Raw genomic sequence first — 21,077 nt, 5'->3', positions numbered from 1 at the left:
TCTTAAAGCCATTGATAGTTTAACAAAGCTTATCCATTGTATTTCTGACCATATTTTTTTAATTTGGTGAAACGTCACTTGAAATGATTTTATAAGTGTGCAAACTTCCTAAAAAGGCCAAACATCTGTAAATATTCAGATTCTCGTGGTTTGAAGTTTGTTATTTATAAACAGTATGATTTCTCTTTTCCTGCCAGTGAAGGGTGGCACGTCCGTCCTGTCTCAGTCTGTATTGTTGTTATCACTTTAATGTTTCATCGCTTTAAGGGATTTTTAGTAAACATCATACAGAAGTAAGGATAAGTCTAGGACAGCTTCCTACTTTATCACTATGTTTCCTGTCAGGCATTTTACACAAACCAAAAAATCTCATGTTTTAAAATTTACTCTTTTTTGAAACAGAATTCCCCCAATAAAGAAGTTCTTGTGTCAAATAAGCAACAACATTTTGGTACATGTCTTTTGTAAGCTTATGCAGAAATATTTTGATGTATGTAAATTTAACTTTTTGCTTTTATTTATAAAACAAAAAAGAACAATTTCCCCTCAGTCCAGAAAATATTCCCCAAAATCGAATCGATCCCAGCAAGGTCAGTTACAATTATTCCTGAGATGATTTCATGTTTCAGGGTTTAGAGGTCAAGGCTATCATTACTATATCAGAACTTTGTCAATCATTGATACTTAATGGCATCAAAGCTGGGACATACTTGTCTCATTCACTATTGAAGTTATTTTATATCAAAATAGAAAAAAAATGTACAAGGGTTGCTCCTATATTGTTATATAATTGATTGACCAATCAAATGTCATATTGTGAGGTAGCTAGGGTTTATTGACCAATCAGATGTCATATTGTAAGATAGCTAGTGTTTATTGACCAATCAGATGTCATATTGTGAGATAGCTAGGATTTGATTGACCAATCAACTGTCATATTTTGAGATAGCTAGGGTTTGACTGGCCAATCAGATTTTATATCAAAATAGAAAAAAAATGTACAAGGGTTGCTCCTATATTGTTATATAATTGATTGACCAATCAGATGTCATATTGTGAGATAGCTAGGGTTTGATTGACCAATTAACTGTCATATTGTGAGATAGCTAGGGTTTGATTGACCAATTAACTGTCATATTGTGAGATAGCTAGGGTTTGACTGGCCAATCAGATTTTATATCAAAATAGAAAAAAAATGTACAAGGGTTGCTCCTATATTGTTATATAATTGATTGACCAATCAGATGTCATATTGTGAGATAGCTAGGGTTTGACTGGCCGATCAGATTTTATATTGTGGGATAGCTAGGGTTTGATGGACCAATCAGATGTCACATGGAATAAGATTCAATTGACCAATCATAAAGGTTTTCTCCAGTTTCTTCCTGTACTAAGATCTTCTGAGTAGCTCCATCAGGATTGTCAACAATGATGGATTATCTTAACATCCCCTTAACACGAGAAGGTCATTTGGGCCGAGAAATAATAAATATGATTTCAAAGTTTGGTTTTGTATGTATGTTCATGAATAATTTGATTTTCCATAACATTGTTTTTTTCATGATAAGATTTTTATGCTTAAAAAATTCAGTTTTAAATTCAGGTGAGCTGTTCAAAGCACCTAGAATCTATCATCCGTCTGTCATCCATTCCCGGTCCTTAACCCATTCTTATTAAGAAGGATTTTCCCTAGTTCCATATGTAGGTCCTTCTTTGTCCCTAGTTCTCCTGTTTTGATTTTTGGACTGATAAAAGAAAATGCCCGACAGTTGGTCCTCTTTAATTTTGACGATGAAAGTTTCCTTCCCTTTTTTGTATGACATCTATTATAAGATTATTATTTTTTCATAAGAATAATTGAGTTGTTAATTATGTCACTATTGTTTGAATGCACTAAGTTTTATGGTCACTGATAATCACATTTTTTATTTCTTCATTGCTGTACTGGAAAATGAAAAAGTATTGTGAAACATGTTAGTTGTTTACTTGAAAATTTTAATATAAACTTTAAAATTTAGTCATCAGTCATAAATGCCTTAAACAGAAAATGGATGGCCAGAGTTAAATGACCAATTGTTTTGTTTTTTGTTGCTTTTCTCTCTCTCTCTCTCTTTTAACAGTAACTGTTAAAGCGATATTTAATGACTTCAAAATATTTCAACCAGTGAAAAAAAAACAATTTCCCCTCATATGCACTCCAGTCAGGGGGTAAAAAGAAAAGAAAAATATTGGTGTTGATTATGTTGTGCATTCTGTTGACAAACATTATGTTGTTTACTGCAAAAAAAAATAAAAATAATGTATTTACATATACCAGATATTGGCGCATGGACCTCTTAATAGCCAGATATGTTGGAAAGAACTTTTTTTTAATATTTTACATAACGTTCCTTTAGGATCTGGAAGACTAAACTGAACATCATGAGTTAGCACAGCAATGTTGGTAGTTTAAACAGTATCAGGTTTGGTATTGGTTACCTTAAACGCCATCCAGTATGTGACCATTCTGTTATTGATGTTGTCATAGAAACAATGAATGGTTGCACTTGATGAATTACACTGTCGATAAGGAATCACTTTCATTGTATTTCAGTTTAAATGAAGTTGTATTTGGCAAAACACAGCAACTTGGCAATGGCAGTGTAATTGTAACAATTATGAAATGTCATGTTTTGGCTGGTGGTTAGTGACAGTCTGGTCGTTATATAGTGACAGACTTGTCATTATATAGTGACTGGCTTGTCATTATATAGTGACTGGCTTGTCTTTATATAGTGACAGACTTGTCATTATACAGTGGCTGGCTTGTCAGTATATAGTTACTGGCTTGTCAGTATACAGTGACTGGCTTGTCAGTATAAAGTGACTGGCTGGTCGTTATATAGTGACTGGCTTGTCGTTATATAGTGACTGGCTTGTCATTATACAGTGACTGGCTTGTCATTATATAGTGACTGACTTGTCATTATATAGTGACTGGATTGTCATTATATAGTGACTAACTGGTGGTTATATAGTGACTGGCTTGTCATTATATAGTGACTGGCTGGTGGTTATATAGTGACTGGCTGGTGGTTATATAGTGGTTATATAGTGACTGGCTGGTGGTTATATAGTGACTGGCTTGTCATTATACAGTGACTGGCTTGTCGTTATATAGTTACTGGCTTGTCAGTATACAGTGACTTGCTTGTGGTTATATAGTGACTGGCTTGTCATTATATAGTGACTGGCTTGTCATTATATAGTGACTGGCTTGTCATTATACAGTGACTTGCTTGTCGTTATATAGTGACTGGCTTGTCATTATATAGTGACAGTCTGGTTGGTTTTTTTTTTTTTTATATATATATTTTATCATTTTGATAAACAGTTGTGGATTTCAATCAATTTCCCATCACTATCGTTACAGCAGATCATTGGTCAAAGAGCTTTATTGTATCATTGTATGTTTAACCCATCGATGCCTGAAACTTGAGCTGTTTTAGATAAACAATTTTGACTAGTTTGTTATAGTCATTTTGGTTTAGTATTTAAAAAGTTACCACCAACAGGGGCCTCGTTTAACAAATTTTAATGGAAAAGCTATTATTTTCAATAGTCAGTCTGGTCAATTTTTACAACTTTGCAATCATTTATAAAACAACCTCATTATGAGAGTCAAGAGATTTTCTGCTGATATTTGTAGTTTAAGTATGAATTCTGACATTTGATTTTCTCATATTTGATCAACTTATTGATGACTGTGTAGTTAAAGGGTCTTTAAAAGAACACATTGAAAACCATTTATATCTCGTGTTAACAATGTTATCAAAAATGCAATAATACACAGAAAGAATTGTTTTCTTGTATCTCTGTGAGTGCAACTGCATGTGCAATACCTATAAACCATATTTTTTGTAATAGGTAACCTCATTTTAAGCACTGACCCTCTTATGCTTTCTTTTATCCAAATAACAAAAAAAACAACAGTCTTCATGATGATTCATGCATGTGCAGTTGGAAACCAAAACAGTGTACAGGACAAACAACAAACTCCACGATTTTGTTTTTCTTTTAAATGCCCCCTCCCTCCCTCACCCTCACCCCACCCCACCCCATCCCACCCCACCCCACCCCACCCCATCCCAACCCCACCCACACGTGTGAAGCCAATGGGGTGTTTATTGGAACAAATATGATATACCATTCAACTTAAAGCACTGCCAGATGATGAAATTTGCTATTGTATTGCATAAACAAAACTTTTTGTGTTAGTTTGTAGATGCCCAAGTACTGTCATGTTTCATTCAATAGTAAACCATAATTATTTGGAAATATAACTAACCAGCGTTGAAATATTATTAAATGTTTTTAGAAAACATTATTTGTCAATTTTCAAAATATGGAAATGTGTGTATGTTTTCAAAGCATCAAATGTTTTGTATGAATTGAGATTAAAAACGCTCAGTAGTTGTAGAATTAGGTCATAACCATGATTCTTCTTTTTCATGTATTGATATGTACACAGTACCTTATCACTGTACACAAGCTCATCTTATTTAAAGACATAATGTAATTTTTGTGTTAATGAGCCTACCTTAAAGTTCATGTGAAAATGTTTGTAGCTATGGATTTAAAAAAGAGAAAAAATCAAGAATCAAGAGTTAATAGTTGTTATTTAATTCATAAACTTGTGGATTCAGTAGTACAATTGGTGGTTTACAGATGTACCTGTCCATAAAGGTCATCTAATGTAGCAGAGACAAGTGGTCTTCATAAGCAGGTGAACTTTATATAAAGTTTCAATTAAAATATACTATGAATTGCATTACTTTGGGACTACAAAAATCTGTGGCATTATAGACAGGTATTTGTTGTATAAAGGTGACCTTTTTAGACAGGTAGTTGTTGTATACAGAGGACCTTCATAGACAGGTATATGTTGTATGTAGGTGACCTTAAAGGCAGGTTCTGTTACAGACATGTGACCTTTATAGACAGGTATTTGTTGTATATAAGTGACCTTTATAGACATTTATTTGTTATAAACAGGTGACCTTTATAGACAGGTATTTGCTATGGACATGTGATCATTATAGGCAGGTATTTGTTATATACAGATGACCTGCATAGACAGGTACATTTATGATATAAACAAGTGGTCTTTAAAGTCATGTTTTAAGTCATGTTTAACTGTATATAGAGTCCTACTCAAGTTAATATGAAAAGTCAGATTGGGAAAAAGATATACAAAAATCTGCAAGCCAAGTTATCAAGCAGTGTCAGGGTATATCTATTTTGGGTAAAGTCAACAAGGTGTCATACAGTATGCTACTAAGAATTCTTCCCTAAGTGTTGCTTATCTCCCTTTACTTTAATTTTTCAGTCCTATATTACTTGAAAATGCTCATATGATACACAGACTACAAATTCAACATCTGATTTGTAGTTTTTGCAAACATTTTTTTGTGAAAATAAAACATCACAATTTTGTATATTAGCGCTGTAAAGTAAACAATCCATTTTGTTTTGATTAGAAAGAGTTCAATGGAAACCATTCATGTTAAAAATATGTATCATTAATGTGACTTGTTTACATTTCATGTTTGTCATTTAAAATCAGAGGTTGAATTATTCATGTTTTGTTATATGTCATATTTAATTAACCATGTGTGTCTATATATATAACAGTAGATAGATCAAACATATATAAGAAATGTATTTGTGTGGCCGTGTTATAAGCTCAATAATTGTTTATGTCACATGATCAAACTTTAACCATGGTTCAGATTTGGGGTTTTTATAATTCATTTTCTTAATTTTTTTTTCAACGAGTTGAGTTGTCATAATAATTCATTGAAAATAACAGCATATTCATTGATTGATTCAAATTTAGTATGAATTGTTTTTATAAAAATGAGTCAGAATGATTGTTGGAAAACTTATGAATCATCTGGTCACTTATAAGACCATATATAACATAGTTCGGTAGTATTGGAAATTGCCAAATCTATCAAGAAAAATATCCTGATTTTTCTTCTTTTTTTTTAAAGATTCATGTAAAAGGTATCAGCATTACTCTATCTCAAAGGAGCTTTTTATGATACAAATGACAGAAGTTTAAAAGTTTCCTTTGTAGTTTAAAGTTCATGAAGTATAGGAAAAAGTATTCCTCAATTACTTGTGGTTTGTTGAAGGACAAATATGCTATCATTATATTACAATTGATCAGATAGCAGTGTTAGTGTCTGAAATCTATAGATTGTCCTCATTTCAATAATTATTGCATCATTTCGATGTTACAACCTCATCTCAATATATATGGCCTCATTTCAATATTACATCCTCATTTCACCAGATAATTCACCGATCAAAAGCATTCCAACAAAATAGACAATCATTTTGGTAGCACAAATCATGTTTTAATATGACTATGATCATTAAATTTGGGACCATTTTTACTTCCCCTGCTTATCAATGCTAGAATGTCCGCTAGGTGTCATGGAGGACCCGGAATGTCGTCAGTATTGGAAATTAGGTCATGTAGATGTCTACGTCCGTTGCTGAATGGTTTGTATATATATTCTGTCATTCATCTGTGCTACCTGTTCAGGTCAGATAGATCAAAAAGATTTTTCTTTCTTTGTAGAAAATGTTTACTTTATACAAATTCTGTGTCAAAATTTTATAGCTAAAATCAACAACTTTGCCTTTGTGGATATGTCTGTTCCTCCAATAAAATCATATGCATATACAATTTGTGTCGTTTTCTTTAACAATTGTTTTAACTAAGGACTAGCTTACAATGTGGATCAGTAATGCATGCCAACAGTTATAGTGCAGAGTCGGTATAACTTCATGTTGAGTTTAAGCAGGTTTCTTTGTGTAACCTATAGTTTCAGAAAGATGATGGAGAATACTACATGGGTATGAATTCGCACGATCCTATAGCAAAATATAGTTTTCTCGTCTTTGGTCGTCTAACCATGACCTGGTTGAATCTTGGCTGCATTTTTTATGTCCTAAATCCAAGAATTTGTTTTTACTATTGCAGTACAGCATACATATTTGGTTCTAATAATATTAAATAAGGTAGCCATCTTGAAAAATTGAACTCTATATTCCAGAAACAACGATCCATCCGCTCTTTAAAACACAGTAATCATTTCAGTAAAGAATAGATATCACCGCTGCTCCCAAATGGATAAGGATACATTTGAACCTGTGTGACAATTTAAATGTCGTATTGGTTGTCACATCTGTATAGAAAGTTACATTGGAGCTTGGCACTATCTAAGGAGCTTAGGATTTTAAACCAATATGATATTGCCATAGCTACCATCTTGAACATTACTTGTACTTCCTCGGGACAAAATATAAAAGTTAAGACGGATTTTCCATCAATCAGATGTGTTCCTCCTAAAGATGGTTCTGACAACAAAAATTCACATTCAATATGACTCCCATAGATACTATATAAAAGACTTATTTTATATTTACTTGTCATATCACAAAGACCCACAGACCTTTAAAGTTGCATGGGTTGTTTTCGTGTGTAATGCAAATATGGCATCATTTCCAGTATATATTTTATGACAAGTCTGCTAAAAATAGATTTTTTGAAGTGAATTAGAGCCCCGCCTGTCAGATTCCAGGGATGGGTTATCAAACTTTTCTGTTTAAAATTATTCTAATCAAGAAAGAACGATTTCTTGCTGAAAATAAACAAAATACACGTCGGTCGTCCGTAAGCATTTATTGTTATCGCTATTTCTTGAGAACTACTGGATGGATCTTCTCAAATTGCATATGTAGGTTCTCCTTGGTCCCTGGTTGTACCTGTTTGAGTTTGTGACCGATCATAAAAAGAAAATGGCTGATTGGCAGCCATCTTGGATAATGCATAGTAAAGATTGTTATTGCAATTTGTTAAGAAGTACTAAACAGATATCTCTCAAATTTCATATGTATGATCCCTTTTGTCTCTGTCTTTGGGGCTGATCAGAAGAAAGGAAATGGCTTCCAGACGGCCATTTTTTATTTGGCAGGTGAATATTACCATTGCTATTTCTGCAAAGCAATGGTCAAATGCTTATCATTAAGAGCAAAACCAGAGAAAAGAAGGGAAAAGATCCATCTTTCAAAGAGCATATAAAGATCAAGCAATGGTGGGCGCCATGATCCCTCTGGGCTCTCTTGTCTATTATGATAATGCACCTTAGACCATTCTATCGATAGAACGTTCTTAATTATCATTCTGGAAAAGAAGACTTTTGAAATATAATCAAACTACGTACATTTCATACAATCAAACTGATATTTGATTTTTGTAACCAAAATTAAATTCTCCATTGAAAATACACAAAATTCAAGTTAAAAACACCAAGAAAATACCAACATGGCAACATTCCATACAACTAAGGCAAAACATGAACAATAAAAATATTTTCAAGGAAACTCCTGAAAAAGTACAGGGAGAATAAGATCAGGTGTTCCGGAAGAGTAAGCGTCTTCAGCTTCATTGATGACACCTGCCATGTGAACCTTCGTGAAGTTATTCTATATAAACAAATATATAAACAATATTTTTCCTGTAGTATACCCATGAACAAACAAAATCATCTAGATTCATTACTAATCTTTTATTTCCAGATCGGTGTCCCTCTTAATGTTTGTAGATAAAACACCAGTCTTCAGTTGGATGAATCAATGTCCAGTTGACTAATATCAACACAACAAAAAGTGGTGATAACTTCGTGAAGGGACATTGTTGATTGAAACAATAGTCATATTCCTACTGCAAATGGAAATGTCAGCCCATTGTATATATGTCTTAAATGAGTTTTCATTATATGTTTTATAAAATGGGTTTTCGAAGTTTTTATTTTTTTATTATTCTCAGCGAGCTAAAGATTGAAACTTGAAATAACTTCCAGCCATTTGGTTGGTGTGACAAGAAAACAATCCTTTAAAAAAACATCAAGCGATTCACAATTCAGTGTAAAAACCTACTGATGATCTATGTAAAAAACCAATGTTGAAAATTTGATTTTAAAAAGCTGAGGTTGCATGTTTTATCAAAGTTAGTTTGATAAGAAATAAACAAGACACTCAAATGATGATTAGATGTGTTTTATTTCACGAACTGTAAAAAGTACAATGTATATCTCTAAATTAAAATCTAACGCACATTGTTTCTTTGATATAAAATGAAAAATGTTTGTCATATGAAAATATCTCACCAGTAGTGGCAGTTTCTACTTCATTTCTCTAACAGACCATAATAGTATCAAGTACAATTTATACTTCTATAACGCATAATTTATATTCTGTTATTTCATATCTCCTGACTCATCACCGAAGTCCGAAACTTGTCAGGTGTGATCACCTTTCCTGCCTGTATCTCTTCCACACGGTAGTGAACCAGAGGCTGGATTGTTGGGTTATACTCAATGATATGACACCTAAAGTTTTCTGGATCACTGTCGTCTCCACTGATTAGTTTAAGACTCACCACAGCTATGTTACCTGTAACAGGACACTGTGTGATGGATTGTACCAAACCCGTCCCTGGTCTCTCTACAATGACTGTATGTAACACCTGGCCATCTGTTGTGTATATCAATACCTTGTACCTCTGTCTACTCCCTGTATCCACCACTACCCGTCCCTCCCTGGTCGCACACAGCCTGTATGGATCATACTCTTTAGTAAAGCTTTCGATTGGTGTAGATGATGTATACTTTGAGGATAGTCCTTTCCTCTCTAAAACAGAACCACAGACGACCTGTGGTGGGATCTAGACTGATGTCTGTGATGGTACTGTTGTGTTGTATCTGCTGTAAGACTTTAACTTTGTTGTTGATGAGGTTTAGTGTACTGGTGTCATAATCACACAACCAGGCACGTCCATCAGGGTGTAGGACATATTAATGTGATCTCATCCCGATATGAGAACTGGGATGTAATAGTTGGACTATCACACCGTTTAGAATACTGTACAGCTTCAGTTGACGCTGAACCCATCTCTGTACACTGGTTTTGTTTCACTACTGGACTTTGGTTATAGTGACCACTCGTTACAGACACTACCCGGGGATGGGCGGTTGGTTTCTCTATCAGACCCACGGCCTGTTTTAGTAGACTAAGCCTATCGTTACTTGGGGTAAGCTCTGTCATACCTGTGTCAGGTATCCGTGGGATGTTGATGTCCATATCATTGATTTCTGTTGCCGAGTCATACACTAGTACATCAGTTCCTGTCTGGAGGGTCTGCTTACACTCGGATGAAAGTTTTACCAAAGTGGCTAGCTTCTCGTCAAGGTCGATGATGTGTAACGCAAGTAACTCTGTTTCTGCGTCCTCCATCTTGTCACATAATGTTAGGTAATCCTCTGTTATTTTATCTAATAGATCTTTACATTGATCTCGTTCTAATTTCATCTTATCACGAATGTTTTTGTATTTATAGTTTAAAGCTGAAAATCGTTCCTCGGCTGATTTCTTTTCTATATTAATTTTCGGAATTCTTTTGTTCTCATTTCCGTTAACAAATTCCTTAAGTCTATTTTTGCATTGTTGAGAAGCTTTTGAAATTTCGATGAAACTACTAAAATGATTTCTATGTGTTGTAATAGAACAGGTAGTACAAATCAGGGTGTTACAGTCCTGACATAAAAATACCACTTGGTTTTTCCTGTGGCTGGGACACTTGTCATCACCTTTAGCTCTGACATGAAGTTGACCTTTTCGATAGGAGAGTTTGGCGGATGTTGCCATGGTACTATGGTACTAGCAGTGATTTAGATTCCAGGTAAGTAACTCCAGGAGGTTCTCTCTGTGTAACAAGGAAACAATAATCATCAATAGTGGTATTAGATTACACAAGAAGTGGAAAAACTACATCAATCCTACTTTTTATATATTGGTGAAATATTCGTAACATCGAATTCATTTCACCAAGTGAGGAATGAAAAATATATAACACTGCATAGGTAAAATATACACATATATTCATTCATATTCACTCTCTATTAGTGATGCTATAATTGTGTTAACCTGTTTACCAAAAAATGAACTTTATCTGAAAAGTGCATTTGTAGAATACCACATTAACAGATTTCTACTCATCCTACAAAATACAGGCAAATACTGGGATCTAAGTGTTTCAGGCACATACACAGGGACAATAGTTACGGGAGACAACTTTCGCTACATACGACACTCCAATACCGGAAGTTAAAAGATATTTAAGTTACCCAACCTACGGAGATCTTCTCTCCTACAAAATACGAACAGGTATCAGGACCCAGGGAATCCACAACCATGCAGTGTATTCAAACTACAAAGTATTTACCCCACCATGAAACACCTGGTCTTACGAGGTACACAGTAATATAGGGTAAACATCTACAAAGTTCTTATCCTACAAAATACAGAGCAAAACTGGAACACAACGGTAACGAAGATAATGAAATGTATATTAGCCCGTGTATGATATACCGGTAATACCCATGCAAACGTTCTTGCATTTTCCCTGAGTATGGGGAACCCTCATTTTTGAATAAAATTTTTGTACTAAAATTGATGGTCTCCAATTCACGACTATGTGTATATTTTAAGCAAAGTTTAACCAGGAGGTTAAGGTTTGCAATAGGTACGGATCGGTTGTTGTAATACTTCGATTGTACTACCAAAATTTCATTAATGTTTTCAATAACAGGTTAATTAGGATTATACTTTTGTATCTATGAATGAGTGACTTTATATTTCTTATATTTGTGTTGTTTATTTTAGTGCATGTACTTGTTAAGATATAGCGATCTAATTTTAGCCTCATTATCTCTGTGCAGCCGGTCCGGGTATAATGTTGGCGAAGTGTCTTCGCTTGTGGAATGCAATGCCTTGTATGGTGTGTTATATAAAGTATGAGAATCAAGAGGTCATTAGTGAGTTCTACAAAGTCTTCACAATGTAGTACCTATGTAACACTATAGACATTGTTCTTGTGCATACTTGTACACTTGTTAATGGTCATCTATACTGCTGAATACAGTAGACAGTTAACTTTCCTCGTCCTGTTTATTTGTTTACTAAATGACCGACGCATGCCTCACACAATATATTATCATTACCATTTCTCACAATATCATAAATGAACATACCTGTTGTAAAAGTCCTAAATCTTAGACCTGAATGTCGAAGTATATGCTGATCTGGTAGTATTTCGCAGGACTTCTGTAAACCTGTAAAACAGAACTAATGTACATATATCTTACCTGTTGAGCTACCTGATAACGCCACTCACGTTACTATCTTCACGACAATTTATTGGTTGGATGATATCACACATTTTAGAACAAGGTCTTAAACAATTTTGACAACGGTGGATGACATGAGGATGGTATATATCACGTTTAGGTGTAAGACAGAATCATAATTGTAATAAATTATAAAAATAAATAATCACAATATACGAGGGTCTGAAAACCAGGACGTATTGGATGACTTATCCTTAATGCTTTTAAAAACTTCCTCTTTAAAACGTTTTATCACGTTATCAAACATACTTCATTTGATGTATTCTCCTTTCATATTTGCACCCCAAAAGGAAAATTAAAATTAAACTTTCGGAGGAACGCAATCAATCACAAATCATGTTAGTGAAGTCATGCATGGATAGATTACACCTATTCTACCATAGAGCCTGAGTGCTGGACTGTATCAGTTTCTCCTGTAGTCCTCAGGGAACCAATCACACCAAGGGCTCTGGCTTAATCAATTATTCGGTTTTTTTTTTATCTTTCATTATTTTTGTTTTTTCATTATTTCTATTTCTTTCATTTTGTGCAATCTTTCCAACCGATCACCTTAAACATTTTACAAGGATTCCTGAAAGGATATCTTCAGAGTTTATAATAAGTTTATTCGAAATAGATTTATAATTTAGAGCTATGAATAGTTTGTAACTTCATCACTATTCGTTTTTCCCTTTTCTTTCATTGCTTGATTTTGAGGGAGGGCGTAAATCGGGCACGGTTATGGAAATATGCAAAAAATTGGTCGTCTACCAGAATCCTGGATGATTCCTGGATGTATGTTTAGTTTAGCATCTATTATCAACAATATTGACAAATACAACACAAACACAAATTACATCTGCGATGATATCACTCACTACCTCAGTTGATGATGCTCGAGAAACAGTATTCTAAATAGTAAATAAGGCAGCCTATATAGACGGCCCACTTTGCTCCACATATACTTCTTACAGCAATTCGTACTTCATCCACATTCAAGATGGCTGCAACAGTTATCATCTTGAAAATTTCTAGAAAAAAATCAAGGGTCATTTAGATAATACGGACCTCCCCCGTTCATATCACATCCCTAAACATCACAAGAATCCATATAAACAACGTTTTATTGACGACTCGTCTAGCTGTTGAACCAAGTCTTTGTGTAAACTACTAATTCCCTTTCTAAGTACTACTAAACCTAGTTTACAGTCTAATCATGAAACTCTATACTCAGGAAGTGTTATTAATAGTGTGTGAATGTTGAAGAACTCCAAAGAACTTTTGACCAATCATCAACACCCTCTTTTAAAAAATTCTTTTTTTTTCCACCCTGTATACCACCATACCCCATTCTAAACTAAAGGTACGTCTTCGTTCTCTTGTTATACGAGCTTTCTTCTCCTTGAAAGGCGAAGAGCGCTATAAATACATTGTATATGGTTGTGAACTAAGCTGAAGCGTATTTTGTAAAATAAAAAACCAACAGGCCCAAATCGACGAAATCATACATATTATCGAGTTTCTGGTTGACAACACTTTCGTTGCGGTTGCTGGTGAGATCTTTCAGCAGAATATTGGTATACCTATGGAAATTAACGGCGGCCCTCTGTTTGATGGATTGTTTTTTTTTTTTTTTTTCAAACGAAGCTGACTTTATTGGAAAGGTTATCAAAGCAGATCACAAAGACAAAGTCGTTCAATTTCACCTTCAGATAAATTGATGACGTCTTGTCTTTAAATAAGAAGAAATTTATTGACCACGTCCATCGTATATATCCACAAGAACTGGAAATCAAAGACTCGACAGATTTTTCTACATCAGCTGCTTATCGCGATCTTTTCCTACAACGGAACCGACATGGGCAGCTTTCAACCAATCTGTATCATAAATCTGATGATTTCAATTTCCCCATTGTAAATTTTTAATTGTGGATAAAAATATCCCTGCACCTCTAACCTATGGTATTTATATGTCCCAGTTGATTCGATATTTTTATTAGTCTCTTCACCTTATCACCATTTCTTTGCAATGCATCATCAACTGACAGCCAACTCATAACACAGGGATTGAATAGATTCAGGATGAAGAAAATTATGGGAAGTTTAATGGTCGCCAGAATGATCTCATTTCTTCATGTTTTTCTCTATTTCTTCGTATGATATGATGCTGGACTTGTCTGATGCTCTTCAGTTTGTCTGTTGATTCCGTTGTTGTGTACCTTGTTCTTATTTGGGAACGTGACTTTACTTACTTGAATTGACCGAGATTTACATGGCGGGTGTCATAGATGATGCAGAAGACGCTTACTCTTCTGGAACATCTGGTCTTACTGTCCTTTTTTCATGAAACTCCATGTAAATCTTTCATTTGTTCATATTTTGTCGCTAGTTCTATGGAATTTGAGTTTGTATTATGATTACGTTGTCATGTGGGTATTTTCTTGGTGTGTTTTAATTCATTACATAAATTAAGGTCATAGTACATATTACCAATTGATTTCTGACTAGTATCTCCAATGGAAAACGCTTTAGCGTACATGTATGCGAAAATATTAGACGTAATGGATAAAATGCTGATAATGTGACAAGAAGACAATCCTTTTTATGATTCTAGTGAAAAGCATCAAATGACTCACAGTTTAGTGAAAAAAACTCTTGTGGTGATCTCTGTATAATAGTTATGTGTAAAATGTAGTTTCATGTTTTATCAAAGTTAGTTTGATAAGAAAAATGAAGACGACACTCAAATGACAATTAGATGTATTTTATTTTATGATCTGAAAAAGTTAAATGTATATCTCTAATTTAAAATCTAACCACAAAATCTTTCTTTCATATGAAATGAAGAATTTTTGACAAATAAAAACATGTCCCCAGTACTAACAATTTCTACTTGATGTCTCTAACGAACCATAATAATGTCAAGTACAATTTATACTTTTTCTGTTGTTTTATATCTCCCGTCATATCACCAAAGATTTACTCCCTTTAGTCACCATAATACTTGAGGAGTTTGAGTCCCCACTCTCCAGTATCTAACACTACGCGTGACCACAACACATCATCCCTCTGTATACCTACTACTCCTTGTTGTCCTTTGTTTGTGTGGAGTGTTTTTATGTACTTCCCATCTCCAGTTATTAGTTCTATTGTTTTCCTGTTCCAGTCAGCAATAACAATATTACCCTAACTGTCGTATACCACTGTGATCGGACCAAACTTTTCAGGTGTGACCGTCTCCAGTGTCTGTATCCCCTCCCCACGGTAGTGGACCAGAGGCTGGAGTGTTGGGTTATACACAATGACGTGACGCCTGTAGTTGTCTGGATCACGATGGTCTCCACTGATTAGTTTACGACTCACTACAGCTATGTTACCTGTAACAGGACACTGTGTAATGGATTGTACCACACCCGTTCCTGACTCCTCTACATTGGCTGTGTGTAACACCTGGCCATTTGCGGTGTACATCGTCACCTTGTAACCCAGGTTACCACGTGATCCCACCACTACTAGTCCCTCCCTGGTCACACACAGTCGGCATGGATCATACTCTGTAGTAAATCTTCGGACTGGTGTAGATGATGTAGATACTTCATAGATAGTCCTCTCCACTCTACAACAGAACCACAGACGACCTGTGGTGGGGTCCAGACTGATATCTGTGATGTTACTGTTGTGTTGTATCTGCTGTAGGACTTTACCTTTCTTTTTGATGAGCTTTACTGTTCTGTTGTCAAAATCACACAGCCAGGCACGTCCATCAGGTGTAGGACATATTGATGAAATCTTATCCCTGTATGGGAACTTGGATTTAATAGTTGGATTATTACACTTTTGAAAGTGCTGTAGAGCCTCAGTGGACGTTTGGTCAAGCTTTGTAGACTGGTTTTGTTTCACAACTGGACATCGGTTATCGTGCCCACCACTTGCTGATACTGCCCGGAAATTGTCAGTAGATGTCTCTATCACCCCCATGGCCTGCTTCAGGTGACTTAGCTTGTCCTTACTTGGAGTAAACTCTATCATACCTGTGTCGGGTATCCGTGGGATGTTGATGTCCATGTCTTGGACTTCTGTTGCCGAGTCATACACTAGTACATCAGATCCTGTCTGGAGGGTCTGCTTACACTCTGATGAAAGTTTTACCAAAGTGTCTATCCTCTCATCAAGGTCTGTGATGAGTGACGTAAGTAGCCCTGTTTCTGCGTCCTCCATCTTGTCACATGATGTTAGGTAATCCTCTGTTATTCTATCTAATAGATCTTTACATTGATCTCGTTCTAATCTCATCTTATCACGAATGTTTTTGTATTTAAGTTTTAAAGTTGAAAGACGTTCCTTGGTTGATATCTGTACTTCATTAAGATTCGGAATTCTTATGTTCTCATTTTCATTAACAAATTCCTGAAGTCTATTTTTGTATTGTTGAGTAGTTTCCGAAATTTCGGCGAAACTGCTAAAATGATTTCTATGTGTTGTAATGGAACAGGTAGCACAAATCAGGGTGTTACAGTCCTGACATAAAAATACCACTTGGTTTTTCCTGTGGCTGGGACACTTGTCATCACCTTTAGCTCTGACATGAAGTTGGCTTTTTAGATTGGAGGGTTCGGCGGATGTTGCCATGGTACTATGCGCAGCAGTGATATAGATTCCAGGTAAGTAACTCCAGGAGGTTCTCTCTGTGTAACAAGGAAACAATAATCATCAATAGTGGTATTAGATTACACAAGAAGTGGAAAAACTACATCAATCCTACTTTTTATATAGTGGTAAAATATTCGTAACATCGAATTCATTTCACCACGTGAGGATTGAGAAACCCTGCATAGGTACAATATATACACATATTCATACATATTCACTCTCTACTAGTGATGCTACACTTATCTTAACCTGTTTACAGCCAAAAAAAAAACGTAACTTTTATCTGAGGAGGCCAGGACTGTAAGTAAGTGGACATATAGGATACACAGCTACAAAGTTCTTATCCTAAAACAAAATGCAGACCAAAACTGGGACACAACAGTAACGAAGATAATGAAATGTATATTAGCCCGTGTTTGATTTACTTGTAATACACATGCAAACGTTCCTTTAGGTGGCAAAGCAAACTTTCATTTTTCTCTCAGTACGGGAACCCTACGTTTATGCCTTGTTATCGTTTTGCTGGGTGTATCGTTCAGTAGCATAAAAGGAGACATTGCAAGGAGTATGGAATGGGTTATTTTTACAAAAGGAAATATCAGTTTTGATTAAAATTTTCGTACTAGAATTGATGGTCCCCAATTTATAACCAGGTGGTTATTCCAAGGAGAGGTTAACAAGGAAGTTCAGGTTTGCAATAGATACGGATCGATGATCTGGGGGTGAAATTGTAGGACTTTCAAGGTACTACCAAAATTTCATTAATGTTTTCAATTACAGTTAAATTGTTTTTGTACTTTTGTATCTATGAATGAATGACATTCTATTCCCTTTATTTGTGTTGTTTACGTTAGTGCATGCACTTGTCAAATTGGGGCGATCTATTTTTATCCTCATCACCTCTGTGCGGCCGCTCCGGGTATAACGTTGGCGAGATGTCTTCGCTTTGGAAATGTAATACATTAGGACGGAACAACTGGATGACGCAGTTTAATTCATTGTTTGACTCTCCTGTATCCAAATCAAAATTATTAAAAGGTGTTATTCACTTGTGTGTCTTTTGTACAAAAGAGTTCGATCACAGGTATGTTTTACGATGTAGTACCTATGTAAGACTGTAGACAATAGCTCTGGTACGTACTTGTACACGTATAAAGGATAATCTATGCTGCTGAATAAAGTAGACATTTTAGTTTCCTTGTCCTATTTATTTGTTTACTAAATGACATGAGCTCACTGCACGACGCATGCCTCAAACAATATATTATCATTACCATTTCTCACAATATCATAAATGAACATACCTGTTGTAAAAGTCCTCAATCTTAGACCTGAATGTCGAAGTATATGCTGATCTGGTAGTATTTCACAGGACTTCTGTAAACCTGTAAAACAGAACTAATGTAGATATATCTTACCTGTTGAGCTACCTGATGCCGTTACTCACGTTACTATCTACACGACAATTTATTGGTTGGATGATATCACACATTTTAGAACGAGGTCTTTACAAATTTTGACAAAGGTGGATGGCAAGAGGGTGGTATTTATTAAATTTAGTTGTTAAACCGAATCAAAATTATAATAAATTATGAAAAATATTAATGACATTGTATTAGTTTTTATTTTGTTTTTACTTCTGTCGGGAGACATACACAGAAATCCGGGGCCTACAGATAGTTTCTCTCCCTCTCACGACTTCGATAATACATCTTTTTCATTTTCTGATGATAATTCTTTGAAAATAATGCATTTAAACATTCGTAGTGTTAGAAACAAACTATATTTTCTTGAGAGTTTTACTGATGATATAGACATCTTGTGTCTAACAGAAACGTGTCCCGATTTTTCCATTCCTGATTATGATCCTCTTCTGACAAACTTCTCAATTATTTTTAGAAAAGACAGGAACGCTTTTAGTGGTGGTGTTATGATCTTTTCAACCAATGACATACTTCCAAAACGCAGGCTTGATAATGAATCACCAAACGACGAAATCTGATAATAAGAAATAGCTTTTATGTGTATTATATAAGCCCCCACGGCAAAACTCTAACTCTGGAATTTGGACACGGCTGAAACATTCTCTTGATATAGCCTTTGATTATACACCTCGTGTTATACTGACAGGGGATACTAACATTAACAATAACAAAAATCTCACCTTCCTTAAACAACACTACAATTTAACTAACCTGGTAACAAGTCCGACTAAAGTAACAAACACTACACAATCTCTTATCGATCCAGTTTATATTAGTGATACTATATCCTCCGATTTATCCATCGTTGTACCTGTTCTGGATATTTTAACCCTTTAACTGCAGTTAGACGAGTAAACTGGGTAAATTTGTTTTCTGTCACTGATGATGTAAGCGAGAAATGTGTTTTATTTACTGAAAAACTTCCATTTTAGAGAAACATATTCCTAAAAAACTTATAACTGTAAATAAAAATGACAAACCATAGATGAACGGAGATATAAGAAAAGAAATTAAGCGACTATAATTTAAGGAAGCATTTTATCGGAGTTAAAACCGCACATTCAGAAGCAAAAACGTGCAAAAAACAAAGTAAAGAATATGCTTAAATATGCTAAAACATATTTTTATGATAATGTTGATGTCTCCTCCGTAACAGTTCAGCTAATCCGAAAGTATACTGGAAACTAATGCGCATGCTCTTTAAAGGTAACACTTCTACCGACATACCTCCCTAACTAAATCCTTCTAACAACCAATTAACTACTGATGACTATATAAAATCCAATATCTTAAATAACTGCTTTAAGTCTGTCTCTGACTTTGATGACCCCGATGACGTCACACCCTACTTTAACTTTACAACTGACTCTTCCCTTACTGATATTGATATAACAGAACAAGAGGTTTTAGACACTATTAATATCCTAGACATTAACAAAGCAGCTGGTCCCGATGGCATAAGTCACAAAATATTAAAAATGATATCTAGTGAAATAGCTACACCTCTCACCCTTCTATTCAAAGAATCGTTTCGTACTTCTGTTTTTCCTGATTCGTGGAAACTTGCTTACGTGACACCTATATCCTATTTCTTTACTTAGCTGCATCGGCAACTTATTGACCTCTACCATAATATACTTTTAGCACTAGAGAATTACGAATCTACAGCTCCTGTTTTCTGTGACTTTTCTAAAGCGTTTGACCGAGTCTGGCATAAAGGTTTGTTTATCAAATTAGGAAAATACGAGATAAGGGGTAAAGTCTATTTAACTATTTAAAAACAGACGTCAATCAGTTGTTCTTTAAAATATTGACTCGCGAGAAGTATGTTTTAAAGCCGGGGTTCCCCAAGGTTCTGTTCTAGGCCCTCTTCTCTTTCTTGTATACATTAACGATATTTCAACCACTTTTTTAATCTAATACTAGACTTTCTGCTGACTATACTGCATTAGCATTTACACGATATAAAACAGGTAATAAACCGCTGAATCTTTGGTCTCGAAAATGGTTAATGAGCTTCAATCCAACTAAAACTGAAATAATCCTGATTTCTAACACAAATATACCTTCTAACAAACAATTTCCCTTTGATAGCACACTCATTCCTATCGTTAACAAACACAAACACTTAGGAGTAGTTATAAACAGTAATGGTACTTGGAACTCTCACATTGATGACATTTTGACAAAAACTGCTAAACACATCGCAACAATTCGGAAACTTAAGTACATCTTGAACGGAAAAACATATATATCTTGTTTTCATCACACCACTTTTTGAATACGCCTGCAAAGTTTGGGACAACTGCAACACCACTCTTTCAAATAAATTTGAAAATATTCAGTATGAAGCAGGTCGCATAATTACAGGATTACCATTATTTACTAAAAAGAATTTATTTAAAGGGAGCTAGGCTGGCAATCGTTGGCGGACAGACGTAAAAATAGGAAATTATCTATGTTTTATAATATTTATCACAATAATGCTCCTTTATATCTAAAATCTCTACTACCACCTACTGTGTCAACTTCTACAAGTTACAATCTTAAAAACAGAAATAACTTTCAAAATCCACTCTATATGCTAAAACTAACAAATTCATCCTTTATACCAAGTACTTCAGACTCCAGGAATACTCTAGCTATCGATCATAAGTCATCT

At 34.8% G+C, this 21,077-nt stretch overlaps 1 protein-coding gene and 1 pseudogene across 1 annotated transcript; both read right to left on the bottom strand.

Moving 5' to 3' along the window:
* Nucleotides 1-9,319: 9,319 nt before the first annotated feature.
* On the bottom strand, nucleotides 9,320-10,404 carry LOC132547168 (uncharacterized; annotated as a pseudogene).
* Nucleotides 10,405-15,269: 4,865 nt separating this feature from the next.
* Nucleotides 15,270-16,910, bottom strand: LOC132547175 (tripartite motif-containing protein 5-like). The gene is given in 1 exon segment (XM_060210930.1): nucleotides 15,270-16,910. A coding segment is annotated over 1 exon segment (1,641 nt).
* Between the last annotated feature and the right edge of the window lie 4,167 nt (nucleotides 16,911-21,077).

Source organism: Ylistrum balloti, unplaced genomic scaffold (genome assembly GCF_031769215.1).
Source record: "Ylistrum balloti isolate Yb309-2 unplaced genomic scaffold, AGI_CSIRO_Ybal_v1 Utg369936, whole genome shotgun sequence".
NCBI classification, from domain to species: Eukaryota; Metazoa; Mollusca; class Bivalvia; order Pectinida; family Pectinidae; genus Ylistrum; species Ylistrum balloti.
Note: the sequence above shows the minus strand (reverse complement) of the source record. Positions and strands in the feature narration are given on the sequence as shown.